This window comes from Manacus candei, unplaced genomic scaffold (assembly GCF_025592945.1).
Source record: "Manacus candei isolate 608988 ecotype Guabito, Panama unplaced genomic scaffold, ASM2559294v1 h1tg000040l, whole genome shotgun sequence".
In the NCBI taxonomy this organism is placed as follows: Eukaryota; Metazoa; Chordata; class Aves; order Passeriformes; family Pipridae; genus Manacus; species Manacus candei.
The window spans coordinates 1,459,431-1,474,985 of NW_026138088.1; the positions used below are offsets into that span (position 1 = coordinate 1,459,431).

Genomic DNA, 15,555 nt, shown 5'->3' on the forward strand with positions numbered 1-15,555 from the left:
AGCACGTCCCCAGATGTGGGGTGACCCACCCCCGGCCCCCCAGCCCAGCTCTCTGCTCCAACCGCGCCGTGGGAAAGGGCCGGGGGTGGGTGCGGGACCCCCCACCCTGGCACCCCTGGGGCTGGGTTGCCCCGCGGGCAGGGCGGGCAGGTCGGGCCGGCTGCCAGCTCCCCCCTGCTGCCTGCCAGGCCGGAACGGGCCCCAGCGTGCCAGGGCAGGTGCCGGGGAAGGTGTCAGGGCAGGGCAGGATGGGCGCCTGCCCGAGGCTGAGCCTCGTGCTCCCCACCCGCGGGGTGCTGAGCACCCATCCTGCCCATGCCCCCTGGCTCACCTCGCACCCTCTGGGCAGAGCAAGGGGACGCAGCAACAGGGGGACAGACCCTGCGCCCCCCCCAGTCCTCCCCTCCGGGTCCATCCTCTGCAATCCCGTGGCCCTGCAGCAGCCCCAGGATGGGACGGTGGCAGTGGCCCGGGGGAAGCAGCGTGTGACCCCATGGCCTTTGCTGGGCTCTGCTCCCTGGGGGATTCGGGGTGGGATGAAGGGACAGGGGTCCGGGCAGCTCCCGCTTTGTTCCCGCTTCTCCTCCACCCGGCAGTTGCCTGGCAACTCCATCCATGCGGCTGCCGGAGAGCGGCAAAACAAGTCCCCGCTCCCCTCCGGGGCTGCTCGAGGCCCTGTCGGGATGGGATGGTAGAGCACGGCACAGCACAGCACAGCACTGCATGTCCCTCCTCTGTCCCTCAGACGCCCCCAGACCCCACCCAACACCCCCAAACCATCCCACCCCACTGAGCTCCTCCATCCCCTCTACCCAAGGCGTCCAGACAAGGGCTCCCAGCCCTGGGTGCAAGTGGTGCTTCTGCCTGGGCTGCAGCCACATGGAGAGGGGCTTCTTGTGACAGCAGGAGGGGAAACTGAGGCTCAGAGAGACCCTGCTCGCTGCTGGCAGCGGGGCTGCACTGGGCCACACGGGCAGGAGGGACCCAGAGCACTGTGCCGTGCCAAGGGCGATGCTCCTCCTGGGAAAGGTGCCCCAGATCCGGCCTGTCCCAGCCCCTCTCCCTGGCTCGGCGGGGACGGGGGCACTGCTGGCACAGAGAGAAATATTGGCTTAATTAATTTGCTGTTATTTCTCCTAACGAGCTGGGATCTGGAGCGGGCGCTTCCCTCGGTTGGCAGCCGCCGCATTCCCCCGCCCGGAGCCGGGGGTGCGAAGCCTCCAGGCACTGCTCAAAACAGACCGTGTGTAGGAGGGAAAAATTACACCCCGGGAAAAATCCCTCCCCGAGCCAGCGCCTTAACCCACTTCCCGGCTGCAGCGCTGGCAGAGGGGAGCTGCATGTTTGGGGAAGGGGAGACCCCCCCTACGAAGGGAGAGACGGGCCCTTGACCCCTGAGACTTCTGCCAGGACAGGGAACTGAGGCAGGGGGACTGGGGAGGGATAAGGCAGCATGGCAGCAGGGGCAGGAAGGTGATGCCTCTGCTCTGGGACCCCCACCCCACTGTCAGATGGCCTCTGGGCCCCCACCCCACTGCCAGCAGCCAGGGTAGGAGCTGAGCACCCCCACCCTGCTGCTGACAGTGAGGGCAGGAGCTGGAGAGAGCTGCAGGGAAGAGAGGAAAAGGGGGTGGGATGCAATGGGAGGAGTTGGGGTCCCCCCTGCCCTCAAAGCCGCCCTCTGCCTGCCAGCATCGTTCCCCCTGTCCATCCCATTGCAGGAGGGCAGAGCCCACCACAGCGCTCCCTCCATAGGATCAGGGTGGGCACAGGAGTGGGACACACGCCCCCCACCCCCTGTTTGGTGTGGGCAGGCGGGCGGGGGGCCGGCGGAGGCGGAGGCAGCCGAGGCGGGGACAGCACGGCACAGAAACGCGCGGGCGGCAGCTCCCGCACCACCAACACTCCAGTTGGTCCTTCCCCGCCAGCCTGTGAGGCTGGGGGAGAGGAGGGGGCTCACTGCAGCCCCCAGCCCCGGGAGAGGAGGGGGCTCTGAGACAGGTGGCAGCTGCTCCCGGGGATGTGGGGGCGGCTGGTGCCAGGAACAGCGGAGCCGCAATTCCCGTCCCATCAGGAGCTCCTGGGAAGGGTAGAGCAGCTCCCGGGAAGAGGAGTGTGGCTCCCAGGGACAGAGCAGCTCCTGGGAAGGAGGGAGCAACTCTTGGGATGCTGCAGAGGGGACAACAGTCCTGCCAGGGAAGCTCAGATGGACTCTGTCCTTGCAGGTCTCAGCCCCAGGAGGGAGACATGAGACAGGCCTGCTTCCTACAATGCTGACAGGGATGTGCATCCGATGGGATGGGAATCCAAATAACACAAAAGCCCAGCACAGAGTGTAAGGTCCAGGATTTCGCTTGTGTGACCATATGTCAGTGACACATGTCAGCCTTAAGGCAGAGACACGGTGACACACAAAACATGAGGGAGTTCTGCTCTGGGGATGTGGCTTCAGTGGCTGAAACGAGACACGGAAAGGTCACGGAATCACAAACACCAAACAAAGAAGGAATTTCTGCTGGAGAGCAGGGCATGGATGAGGGATCCACCTGGAGGGTGGGCAGGTGGGCGCCAGGTCCCTGTCCTGGCCACAGATGGGGACAGGGCGGCCGAGACGCCGCTCGCTCGGTGACGTTCCCCTCACCCGGAGCCTGCGCCGGCAGCTGGCGCGTCCCCACGGCGTCCCGGCACGTGCCTGGGAGAGCAGCAGGAATCGGCAGGAACGGGCAGGAAGGGGCAGCCGGCCCTGCCAAGTTTCCTAATGCAATTTGCAAACGGCTGCGAGGACGCGGCCAAGCCGGAGCTGGAGCTGTGGGGCCGGCGGGACGCGGGAGGCACAGGGGGCCGGGGCACAGGTGAGCCAGCCGGGATCGGCTTGGCACAGTCACCCCACGGGATCGGGAATCTGAACGGGGACACGAGGCTGCCGTGGGGGAGGGAACCGAGGCGGGAACAGGCGCGGGGCTGCGGCGCTTCCTCGTGGGGCCAGAGCCCAGCCCGGAGCGTCGGGGCAGGTTCCAACACCCTCCACAGCCCCAGCAGCAACTCCCAAGCGCTGGGAGCAAACCCGGCCCTGCCGAGCTGGTTTGGGTGCTGGCTGGGCTGCTCGGGCAGCGTCGGGGTGCTGGGCACCCACAAACCTCCCCGTCGCTGCCGAGAGGGCAGGTGGCAGCAGGGATGGAGGTCACCCTGTGGAATCCCACCTGAGAGCTCACACTCAACGGACCAACACCAGTTACCAACGGCTTGCTGGGAAAAGAATTAGGAGCAGCTCCTAAATTAAGTAGTTCCTGCCCAGGCAGTGCATTCCCAACAGCCTCCCATGACTCTCCCGCCCTTCTGCTGCTCCCAGAGTGGCAGAAATCAATTTGGTAATTGAAAAGAGAATTGAAATGAAGAACGAACTGTGTCAGAGGATGTCACTGCTGCTTACCCAGACAAATAAATACGAAATACCCAAAAGAAACAAATCAGCTTTAATGAAGGAGCTGCTTCATTCCTTAAATAAAAACAGACCACGATCAAGCCAGCGGAGTTTGACATCTGGGGAGGGAGCGGGGAACGTTCAGTAACGGGGAGAAGTTGGGAGAACGTGTGGCCAAGGACCGACTCGGGGGCTGGTTCTTCGGCGGCCCCAGCGCGGGGGAGGAGGGGGGTGGGCAGCAGTGGGATGGATTTCGGGAAGGCACCGCTCAGACCACGGGGGGAAGTGCCTGGCCCTGAGCAGGTGCAGGTGTCTCATCCCGCTGCCTCACCTCCGCCCAGGGAAGGAGCCGTTCCAAGGAGCAGCTTCCTCCTCGCCGAGGTGCCGAGTCTGGTGCTGGGATTCCCGTGGCCACATCCCTACGTGTTGCTCCTCTCCTTTGATTTTTCACCTTTGCTGTCCTGGGAGGGGGAAGAGCAGCAGAGGTTCAGGACCACCCCAAACCCTGGCATGGGAGGCTCAGTGCTATGGCTGTCCTGCCAGCAAACCCTCCACATCTGGGTGCCAACCTCCCCCCCCAACCCCTCTGGGCACAACCAGCTCTCCGTGCCAACCTCTCCTTGTGGTTCCAGATTTTTCCATCACAAGGGCTTTCTCAGGGCCCCTCCATCAGACAATCTGCTTCCCAGCCCTCCCCGTGTATGAGAACCCACCAGAACATGCCTGCCCGGGTCTGGGCTTGCTCGGCTTCCATATGTGAGGAAGGTATGGAAAGGGAAACCAAAAACACACACGTGGCACTTCAGCACGCTCACACACGCACAGCTCACAGCACTGGAGCAGGGAGACCATTCCCAGTGCAGGGAAGCATTCTCATCCCTGAAAAACCTTTAATTCTGCTGCCTGAATTATCTGCTAATAAGGTCTCAACATTTACTCTTCCAGAGAATTCCTGTCTCCTAGCTTAGGGCTGGGTTTTTCCCTCTCTAAATTGTTCTTTTTTCTACCCTGAGCAAATAATTAAAAAAAAAAAAAAAAAAAAAAGTCAACTTCAGACTTACTTTTTACGTGGTTTTAGTTTTAAAGATTTAAGTAACTCAAATTAACTGGAGCCCTGCTTACCACCTGCAAAGAGAAGCTGAGGTTTGGGACAGGTCAAAGACGAAAACAGGTTTAAGATTTCCTCAGAACAAGGTTAGTTTTTCGGGATGGGAGAGGGAACTGCAGCCTCAAACACGCCACTGGTACCACACACACACACAGAGCCAAGCAAGGGGACGGTACCTCCGGAGGGGGTGGTTTGATGGTCACGGGCTGGGACGTCCGGCGGGGTGGGGAAGGCTTGGGCTGCACCTGCTGCTGGACAGTGTTGTAGTAGGTGACCCCCCCATACACCTGGGACTGCGCCTGTGGGAGCAGCGGGGTCAGAGCTCTGGGCTGGGGGGACTGGGAGACACCACACGGTCCCCACCAGGTTTGACAGCTGCCCCCAGCCAGCACCAAGGGTGAGCCGGCATGGGGAGGGGGTTAACCTGTGCTGTGCCCCCCAAAGACCAGCTCCTGAGGCCCCTCGTGTACCCCCACCCCTTGCTGGGGTCCTGCTGGTAGGGTGGGCAGAGATGGGACACCGCCCATGGCAGAGGGGATTCCCTCATCCTGCAGTTCCCCAATGCCACGGAATGCCTGTGCTTCCCAACAGCTATTCCACAGGGACACAGCTCCCCGGCACACCCAGCCCCGTGGCCCAGGGGTCAGGATCTGCCCCCAGAGTGGGGATCACCCGGAGCAGCAGGAAGGGCAGGGAGTGTCTGGAGCTCAGGGATCGTGCAGCTCTCTGTCCTGCCACGGTGTGTCAGCCCTGCTCCGGGACGGGGATCTGGGCTGGGCTGGGCTCATCTGCCTCCTCACACGCATCTAGTCTGCTCTGATCTGCCTTTGCAAGGATATGGTCTGCCCTGCCTCCTGGAGAATCTGATCTGATCTGTCTCCTCACAGGGATCTGATCTGGTCTGACCCTCACAGGGATCCGATCCAATCCGCCTCCTCAGGGATCTGCTCTGATCTGTCTCCTCACGGACACGATCCAATCTGCCTCCTCGCTGCTCGGCAGCAACCTTAGATGTGGAGTTGGGTCACAGAGCAAGAAAATCCAGCCCCATGTTCACACCATCCAGTTCCCAGCCTCCATCCCAAACAGAGCCGACTTCCAAAGCCATTCCCAAGGTGTCCTTGGCTCAGCAGGGACCTGGAGGGGCTGTGCCTGTTCCCAAGTTTCTGGTGGGCTGTCTCCTGTTCCGTAGGGGAACGCCTCAATTTCAGATCCCCCAGTACAGGATTTCCAGACCCCACACGCAGGGAGCAATCCTTTCCAGGATGGTAGCAGCCTCCCCCTCACGGAGCAGTGCACCTGCTCCACATCCTCTCCCAGGAAAACCTCGGAGAACACACCCCACACTCCACAGGGTCCCTCCTGCTTGGGAAGGAGCCGCGGCACACCCGGCTTACCTGTGTGTTGGGATAGAGATGCGGAGGAGGCGGAGGGGGCAGAGCTCCGGGGGGGTAGGGGTAGCCAGGATTCCCAAAATTCATCACTCCAGGGGCGGAGAAGTAGGTCGGAGTGAGCAGCTGCTGCGGCGGGGGCTGGCCCGGGGGCATGGACACCGGCGGGGGGTACAGGCCGGGGTTTGCCATGGCGGGGGGTGTCTGGTGGGGGTGTAAACCTGGAGGGGATGGGAAGGAGAGGGATGTCACTGGAGAAGCCACTGTGTCCCACAGAGGGCAGGGCTGGCAGCAGGAAGAAGCACGCTCTGCTCCAAGGCTCCCCTGCAGCCCCACGCTGGGGAGGGACACGGGGCACGGCCCCTTCCCCAATTCCAGGTCCCGATTCACTGGGATAGGACATGACCCCATCACAAATCCACTTCAGGAAACAGTTTTGGTAGCAAGCAGAGGATGTGCCAGTTCAACAGCTTCTAGTTCTGCTTTTCCCTGAGCTACAGAACAGGGAGTGAGGAACCAGCCCAGTGCCCACGGAAGGGAGCGGCTCAGCCCAGAGGGGCCCAACAGGGACCTGCAGAGATCCAGCTGAGAGCTGCCAAAGGTTCAAATTCCCCCACCCTGCACTGACTGGAAGCTCCAGAAACACCTATTTTTTTCTTTCCTTAAAACTGACACTGATTCAGCCTCACTGCAGTAGGGAGCAGGTCTCTTCCATGTTTTAAAACTAGGAAAAATGGATTCCCCCAGTGACAGAGGCTGTGGGAAACCAGAGTTCCCTGTCCCCTGGGTCGAGGGGTGTCCTGCTGGCTCCTCACCTGGATGAGGGAGGTGCATCTCCGGCTGCACGATCATCCCTTGGGGTGGCAGTGGGGCCGGGTTCTCCCCGTGGGTGTAGATTGGTCCCTGGAATTGTACTGCAACACATGACAGCCTGTGAGGAAAAGCTCCACGGAATTTCATTCCCCTGCAGCAGGACACACAGCCCAGTAGCCCCGAGGGCTCCCAGCCAGCTCCCACGGCACACGCAGGCTCCCAGGCTCACAGCTGCCATGTGATCCCAACAGAAAAGCCTCCTACTCCCTCAGGAAAGCAAGAAAATACTCAGGGAATTTTTTCTCTAACACTTTAAATGCTGGAGGGAATTTCTAATCCATCCTCAGCCCCACTCTGTGACTCTCCCCGCTCTCAAAGGTCAAAGACCTGATTTAAAGTTCATTTCAAATCCCAGCTCTCGGGAAGAATTGGGGTGTCCTAAGAGCCCTGGCACAGGGAGGGGATAACACTGAGGATAATTCCACGGTTTAAACACAACCAGGGAGCCTCCCAGCAGCCTTTTAGTCGCCGTATGAGGGGCCACAGTGACACTACAACAAAGGAAAGAAAGGACAAAGCCCACCCTGATCTTCCCAACACTAAAAAGAGGGGGGGGGATTCCTGCTCCAGCTGCCCAGCTCTGAGCACCCATGGAGACTCGGGAGCAGGGGGGAAACACTCACGTGGGTCATAGTAGTGCCCTTCCATGATGCTGATGTGCATGGGGGGTGCGGGCTCTGGCACGGGGGGTCTCTGGCGCTGTGAGGAGTAACGCTTGACACGGCCCCCCGGCACTGCCTGCAAGAGTCCCGGCGTCAGGGGGGGCTGGGAGGCACCAACACCACACACCCCCCACCCAAACCTCCCCTGGGTCACCCCCAAACAGCCCCAAAGGGGAAAGGCTGAAGTGTCAGGCAGCCTCTAATTACCCCAACCCCAAGCAATTAGAGCCCGTCTCCGGGATTACACGTTACCATCTCCTCCATCCGGTTGAACTGTGGTGGTGGCCCAGTTCCCACGTGCATATGGTTGGGAATACCTGAGGAAGGAACAGACTGGTTATTATTGTGGTTTGTGCTCGGTCCCAGGCCGGAGCTGCCTCGCCCAGGGATGTTGCTGTGGCTCAGCTCTCTCTCCCATGACATGGAACCTTCGGACTTCATCACCCTTATGGTAATTCTAAATATTTTGGGACAAATTACAGGCTGTTTTGTCACTGCACGCTCACCCACGGTGCTCAGCACCTTCTAAATCCTGCTTAAAAAATAAATCCACGTCCTGGTTTAAGCTCTGTGTCTGCTGAGACATGGGTCTCTTCCAGGTGGATCAAGGATCCATGTGGGATCTGAAGGTGCAATTTAAACCCTCTGCAGGGTGTAAATGCCTTTATCAAGGGAACCTTTGGAACCAAACAGTGAAGTGACGGCTTTTAAAACCATGGTTTAAACCACGGTGCCAAGGTGACCACAGGTGGTCCCAGGGGAGTGAAAACGGACTAAATAAATAACTGGAAGTGCTCATGGATCACTGACAGTGCAAATGCAGGCACAGGGATACAGAATGGACTGATGGGAGCCAAATGCTTCCCAGAATTAACTCCTCCCTCATCCACTAGGGACAAACAAGGGACAGCAGAGTCACGGGCAGAATGTGACACAGCCTAGAGCTGTCCCAAGGGAAATTTGTGAAGACACTTCATTTTTAAGCATAAAAACACCCAAAAATACACAATCTGAGCTCTTCTGAACTCTCATCCCACTGCCACGTTTCCATCCTGTCCAAGGGTCTGTTCACACACAGACTTCCCAGTCCCACCAGTACAAAATGACTTCTGGTTCCACGACCTCAACCCCACAGACGCTTATGAAAGCAGCAAGTCACTTCCTTCTCCTTGATCCAGTTTTATTCCCCTCGGGAAGCACTCTAGCCCTCTCCAGAACACTCTAATTCTGCACAGGGATAATTATACCTGGATGACCTCTCCATGGATACGCAACTGGAACTGTCCTCAGCTGGCAGCAAGGTAACTCTGCCCCAAGTCCCTTCCTCCTCCCAGGCACAAAGAGATTTGCCAATCCCAGACAGGCCTCAGCTGGTGGCAACCAAGCCCCAGTTCCAGGAAATGAGCTGATAAACAGGGAAAAGTTCCCTCCTGCTCCAGCAGGACATCCAGTTATTGATCCTTATCTCCTGCTCTCCTGTGGCATGAGTCAGTCTTGCTGTGATTCACACCACAGGGAGAGAGAAAGGATCTCCCCTTCTGTCCTTCCCAGACCTAACTCCATTCGCCTGCTGGAATGTTTAATTTCCTCTTTTTTCTCTGTGGTTTTGTCCCCACTGCTCTTCCTCAGCAGGAACCACCTACCCTGGGACTGGGCTTGGGCAGAGACAGATCAACTCCAACCAGCTGCATGGAGCAGGATGGCACCAGGCTGCTGGAAAACCAGGAGGCTACTCCCACTTACCCCTCATCTCCCGAGGTGGGATGAACTGGGACTGCCCCGGGGTCCAGTTCTGCTCTGTCAGGTTCATCTGGGTCATCTCCTGCTCGAGTCCATCCACGCTGGATTCCACTGGCGACTCCCAGTTGCTCTTGGCTGGTGGGGGGGAGGTCTCTGCAGGTGTGGGTTTTGGAATGACAGGAGCCAGCCCCTCGGAAGCGGGCGCTTCCTCCGGCAGCTTCCCCGCGTCCCCAGCCTTCACTCTGGTCCTTCTTGCCCGGGAATAGGATTTCTTCTCAACTGGTCTGTCTGGTGGCGGCTGCGCAGCATCAGCAGCCACGGCTTGGTTTTCCAGAGCCCCCTCCTCCTTCCCGGGGCTGCCATGGATATGTGGCACCTCCAGCTCGGGGGACGTGTCCCTCGGCGGGCTCTGCTCCGCCCGTTTCCCGCGGTAGCCGCTCTCCTGCTTGGCTTGTTCCCCGTTTCTGTGCGGGACACCCGTTTCTGAAGCCCGGTAGCCTGGACGGGTCTCCTTGTAGCCCCCCATCCTGGGGTAGTTCCTGGTGGGGGCCATCCTGCCAGTGCTGGCAGAGCTGCGGCTGGTGAAGGGCCGTGGGGGGGCCGAGGGGCTCTTGGCTCCCTGGTGCCTCGGGGGCTTCGGGGGCCTCTCGCTGGACCAGTTGGGGTCTCGCTGGGGGGGACTCCCAAACCTGGGGGAGAAAAACAGCACAATTAACTGCAAAGAAACCCCTGGGTGGGAGGAATTGCTGTGCCCCTCTCTGGGATGCACGTCTAGAAATCCCAGGAATAAGTGATGGGTTTTTAAATCCACACAGCACTTTGGTTTAAACCATAAACCACAGTGCCAAGGTGATCACAGGTGATCCCAGGGGAGTGAAAACAGACAAAATAAACACTGGAAGTGCTCATGGATCACTGACAATGCAAATACAGGCACAGGAAGACAGAATGGACTGAGGGCAGCGAAATGCTTCCAAGAATTAACTCTCTCCCATACAACAGGGCTTCCCCTCTTTGGGGCTCTAGACCCATCCTCTCAGGGGACAGTCCAGGGCCTGGTGTGACTCTGGGGCTCACCGTGGTTTGCGCATCCTCCTGGGCTTGATGTCGTCGGGGTTGTGGGCTGAGCGGATGTCGTATCCGTACAGAGCAATCAGCTCCTGCCTGGTCTTGGGGGCCTGCTCGTCCTCCCGGAATTTGTCGTGTTCCCAGCGCCCCTCGTCCTTCCACAGCTTCCGCTGACGGCCCTTGGGCCTGGAGCAGGGACACAGGGAGGAGTAAGGATGTACAGCTGAGATGTGGCAGCTTCGAGCAGTCCCACACACAGAGACCGAGCATTCCTGGGGCAGGGAATGCACAGGAGGCAGCATTCCTCCTTCCCCCCGCTCCTCCTGCCCAGCAGCTGCTGGTGACCCACTGCTCTTTGGGAAAAGTAGCAGGAAGGGTCACTGCTCCCTGGCATGAGGCTTTTTTTTGGGAGCTTATTTGCATCTCTTGTTCAAAACAAAAACATGAAGTGTCCTGGAAGGACACAGAGCAGGTAATGGAAGCATGGACCTTCCCAGTGCATCCCACTGAAACAAGGAGCTGTGCTGCCAGAGGTTGGCCTGGAAGCTGGCCTGGAACAGCCTCCCTCTCCCAGAGCCCCTGGGGGACACATACCTGACCTCCTCCTCCTGCGTCTGCCCTCGCAGGTCGTGCTCGAAGAAGAGCCCCTTGCGCGGGATGTACGCGGGGTTCTTCCGATCCTCATCGTCGTCCAGGTGCTTGGGGACCTTCTTCCCAACCTTTTTCTCCACAGGCTCCGTGCTCTCCTGTCAGAACCAGCGAGCTCTCACCACTGCAGCAGTCCTGTTGCCAGCCCCCAGCCCGTCCCCGCGGGACACCCACCTGCCCGTCCCCGCTCTGCCGCTCGCCCGTCACCGCTCCCTTGGCATCCAGCTTCTCACTGCCCTTCTCTGCTCTGGCTGCTGACTCGCAGGAGTCGGTGCTGTCCTGCTTCAAGTCCACCTTGGAGCTTTCTTCCTCGCTGTAATCCTCCTCCTCCGCCTGGCAGACACCCAGTGACTCAAATGTGCTCCGTTAGAAACAGATCTCCCAGGTATCTCCCCAAATCTGGAGTTAGATCCAGCAACAGATCCCCCAGGATTTCCCCCAAATCTGGAGTTAGACCCAGCAACAGGTTCCACAGGAATACCCCCAAACCTGCAGTTAGATGCCACAACAGATTCCCCCAGGAATCTCCCCAAATCTGGAATGAGATCCCTGTTCCAGCTGTTAGACCTGACTCTTCAAAAGCAGAGGATTAGCTCTTAGAATTCTTCCCATCCCAGTATTTTTACAGAAAAAGCAAAGGCTAAATAAACCCAGCCTCTTCCAGGAAAGTGAGGATCCAACAGGCTTTCTGGAATGGAGCTGGGATCAGCTCTTCCACAAAGCCCTGGCATCCCATCACTCCAAAAAGGGCTCCTGCAAACTGGGGAGACTGGTGATCACAGGCCCTTCCTTCCACGCCGAGGGCCCGGATCCAGCCAGAGCCACGTTTCCAAATTCCCTGGAGTTCCTCAGCTGACTCACTCTGCTCAGGAGCGTGACCTGGTTTCACCCTCCAGGAGCCTTCGGAGGCTGGAGCCGAACTAAAAATAGCTCGGGGTGATTAACCAAACCCTGCTCCATTTTCCTCTTTCAACACAGCCCTTCCACATCGGCTGCTCCCGGTGTTTACGCCGGGGAAGCCCAGGCCGGGCATTATTTTTAGGCACAGGAACAGAGTCATCCTGGCACGGGTGGTGATGCAACAACCTCGCTGCCACCGGGAGTCTCCACGCAGGATTCCAGGCTGGAGGAGCTCCGGGAGCTGCCCTGTTCCCTCCCTGTGCTGCCACGCTCCTTCCTCGTTAATGGCAATGCTTAATTCCCAAACTGAGATCAACTCCCAAATTAACAGCTTGGATTTCCTCTGCCTGGTGGTTTGTGTGTTCCCTAACCACTGGATCCCTGAAGGATCCCAAAACAAGAGATGGATTTTCCCTAGAAACCCTTCACTATAACCCTCAGAGACCAGAACTTCTCTAAACTTCCTGGAAATCTTTGAGTTCCGAAAATCCAGGGAAACCCGCAGCCCCCAGGCACTGGTGGGGTGGGATTCCCTCAGCACCCCCAACTCCTGGGATGCGTCGCCCCTCCAGCTGCTCCTCCAGAACACAGGGAAGCTCCTGGGATGCTCCCAACCACCACTTTGCTTTTTAATTTCAACTAATTAAAACCCAATGAGCATCCCACACTCCTCCCACGCCCTTCTTGGCCACGGCAAATCCTGTTCCCAGTGTCTGAGGAGCCAGGAGAGTTTTTCCTGGCACGTACAGGCCCTACACCCTCCCAGCAGCACAGGGACACTGGTCCCAGTGCCAGGGACTGTATCCCAGGGGCTGGCACTGGGAGAGGCTGTTTCCTTGGGAGACAGGGGGGTCAAGTGGAAGAGATCCAAGGACACAGCCTGGGAATTGTGCTGAAATTCCATGAGAACCAGTCGCTTACCTCCGAGTCCTCGGCGCTTTCGTAGTCTGAGAGCACGGCTGCAGGGAGGGAAAACGGTTGGGATTAGGGCAGGGCCGGACATGGTTCCTCTCCCAGTGCCACCAAATCCCTTCCAAAGGGAATCTGGAGGCGAGCACCATCCCGGATCAACACCCCAACCAGCCCAGAAGGGAGCAGGAGCAAGTTTGGGGTGTGCTGTCTCTGCACCCCATGTTACAAGTGAATATTTGGGATGGCAACAACCACAGGATTGCTGGAAAAGACATTTTATCTGACTTCTATTTTTTTTTTTCGCACAAACAATGCTTGCTACGGCCAGAGGTCATCACTCACCGTCTCCTTCGATGCCATCCTCGCTTTCCTGCAGAGAGAGGAGAGAGAGGGGAGTTAGAGGAAGAGGAGACCAGCAGCCAGGTCCCTGCAGCGTGGAAACATGGAATCATGGAACTGTTCAGACTGGGAAAGACACTTAAGATCGCCAAGTCCATTATCCCAGCACTGCCTTGTCACCACTAATCCACGTCCCCAGGTGCCACATCCACATGGTTTTGAACACTTCCAGGGAGGGTGACTCCACCACTGCCTGGACAGCTCATTCCAGTGCTTTACAATCTCTTCCATGAAGAAATTTTCATTATAAACTACTTTCCTAATATCTACTAGCCTAGTATCTTTTCTAGCTTCTACTGTTTCATCCTAGCATCTGTTTTTCCTAATATCCAGCATCCCATGATCCCAGACACAACGACAGGCCCTGCTCCTGTCGTATCCACCCTTGGAAGTTCAGCTCCAGTGACCACAAAGGAACAAATTCCAGGGCTCCAGTGCCTTTCCAGAGCAGCTACATTGGGGGAATATTGAGAGCAAAGCACAGCCTGTGTCAGTGCTGGGAGTCTCCAGGGAACACAGTGGCAATGACAGGAGTGCCAGGATCCCTCTCTCGCCAAGGGAGAGCCAGGGAAAGGGCAAAACCAGGGAATAACACACAGATGCCATGCAGGATCCAACTCAGGAAAGGTGGTGGATGAAGGAACAGCTCAGAGCAGGAAAAGTGTTCAGTAAAACTGTTGCCCAGAGAAGCTGTGGCTGCCCCAGCCCTGGAAGTGTCCAAGGCCAGGTTGGATGGGGCTTGGAGCAACCTGGGACAGTGGAAGGTGTCCCTGCCCATGGCAGGGGGTGGGACTGGATGGGCTTTAAGGTCCCTCCCAACCTAAACCATTCCATGATTCCATGATACATGAACAGACTGACCCAACTGTGCAGGAAAAACAACCTCAGAGCACAAACAACCAGACAAGGCACGAGATAAATCCGAACACCAAAACAACCACGGGAATCAGGGAGAGCTGGAAATAACCAGCCCTGGAACCCAAAACAGGAGGGAACTGCATCTGGATGTGAACTGCCAGAGCAGAACTGCCCGATGAGGGGAGCAACAGCAGCCCCCACCCGCCTGCCTCCCACTGCAGGGACCCCAGGGGTGGGGATGGGACCCCAGGAATGGGGACAGGACCCTAGGAATGGGGATGGGACCCCAGGAATGGGAGCTCAGGAAGGCAGATGGGGAACAGGGAACAAACCCTGGGGCACAGGGGGACAGAGCAAAGCCCTTCCCTGGTCCTGGGGGGCCACAGACACCCCCCCGAGGCTTCCCCAGTCCTGCTCCCCCCAACACACAGAGGGGTTCTGCCCCAATTCCCCCAGTACCCCCAATTCCCCAGCCTGCTGCTCCCTCAGCTCTCCAGCCTCCTCTTGTCCCCCACGTTCCCAGGCCCCAGTACCAGCCTCCCCCAGCTCTAAGACCCCTGACTTCCCCCACGGGACCCCCCCAGACACCAGAGCAATCCCCCAGCCCCCTGCCTCCCTCAAGAGGGTCCCCCTGTCCCCAAGGACCCCGAATTAGCCCCCCACGGGACCCCAAGACGCAGGATGCCCCCCTCCAGCCCCCTCCCGAGGGTCCGCAGTGTCCCTGACTTCCCCCACGCCCCCCCCCATTCACCAGAGCCCTCCCCCGTTCCCCAGCCCTCCCACTCCGTCCCCAGTGTCCCCAAGTTCCCAACCTCCCCCCCACACACCAAAACCCCCTCCCGGTCTCCCCAGATCCCTCCTTCCCCGGGGTCACCGAAATCCCCCATCGCTCCCGGTGTCCCCAAGGTCGCACCTCTCCCTCCCGGGGTCCCGCCGCGCCCACCCCTCACTCACACACTCCGACTCGGCCGCGCTCTTCCCCCCGGCCCCACCGGCGCTCTCGGCCCCGCGACCCCGCGGCCCGGCTCCCAAGGCCCCCGCGGCGCGGTGCGGCGGCCGCGGCGAGCCGGACCGGGAGCGGGAACGCGACCGCGACCCTGAGGCCGAGCGGGAGCGCGGGGAGCGCGGGGAGCCCGGCGCGGACGCGGCGCTGTCGGAGGCCGCCGAGCCGTCGCTGTCCTCGCTGTCCTGCGAGGCGCGCTGCCGCCGCCGGTCCGCCATCTTGGCCGCGGGGCACCACGGGACGGGCCGCGCGCGCCGCTCCCCCCCCCCCCCCCCCCCGCCGCGCCCCGCCGGTACCGGGCGCCGCCGCCGCCGCCCGCCAGGGGGCGCGCGAGCGCCGCCGTGACGTCACGCCCACCTCCCCTCCCGCGCGGAAATGACGTCACGCCCGAAGGAAGGACCGGGGGGGGGGGAGAGAGGGGGAGGTTGTTTAAACACCATCAGCAACCCAGCGGCCTTTTCCTCTTTTATTGTAAAAACAAAAAATAAACCACAACGGAAAAAAAAAAAAAAAAAGAAGAAAACCAATAAAAAAATAATAAAATAAACCGGCGAGCGGGGTGCGCACAAGCG

At 59.3% G+C, this 15,555-nt stretch overlaps 1 protein-coding gene across 10 annotated transcripts; it reads right to left on the reverse strand.

Annotated features, from left to right (window-relative positions):
• Positions 1-3,459: 3,459 nt before the first annotated feature.
• Positions 3,460-15,219, reverse strand: CASC3 (CASC3 exon junction complex subunit). 10 transcript variants are annotated; one of them, XR_007905746.1, is made up of 15 exons: positions 14,935-15,219; positions 13,066-13,093; positions 12,733-12,770; positions 11,086-11,244; positions 10,858-11,009; positions 10,273-10,449; positions 9,199-9,884; positions 7,708-7,772; positions 7,417-7,531; positions 6,736-6,834; positions 5,927-6,141; positions 5,415-5,535; positions 4,706-4,828; positions 4,483-4,559; positions 3,460-3,882 (listed from the first exon to the last, which is right to left on the reverse strand). XR_007905746.1 is itself a non-coding variant. In XM_051794595.1 (15 exons), exons 1-14 carry the CDS (start codon positions 15,199-15,201, stop codon positions 4,524-4,526), a joined length of 2,241 nt encoding a protein of 746 aa, XP_051650555.1. In that variant the 5' UTR covers positions 15,202-15,219; the 3' UTR covers positions 3,460-3,882; positions 4,483-4,523. The 10 variants fall into 10 exon arrangements, 9 of the variants coding, with proteins under 9 accessions (XP_051650555.1, XP_051650554.1, XP_051650552.1 ...); XM_051794595.1 differs by having other exon boundaries at positions 4,483-4,546; positions 5,442-5,535; XM_051794594.1 differs by having other exon boundaries at positions 4,483-4,546; positions 5,436-5,535.
• Positions 15,220-15,555: the final 336 nt, after the last annotated feature.

Coding starts and splice junctions, on each gene's coding strand:
- CASC3 (XM_051794592.1), bottom strand. CDS start 15,201: ATGGCGGACCGGCGGCGGCAGCGCGCCTCGCAGGACAGCGAGGACAGC. Junction 7,532..7,707: donor TCAACCGGATGGAGGAGATG/GTAACGTGTAAT, acceptor GGACTCTTGCAG/GCAGTGCCGGGGGGCCGTGT. Junction 6,835..7,416: donor AGGGCACTACTATGACCCAC/GTGAGTGTTTCC, acceptor CATGTGTTGCAG/TACAATTCCAGGGACCAATC.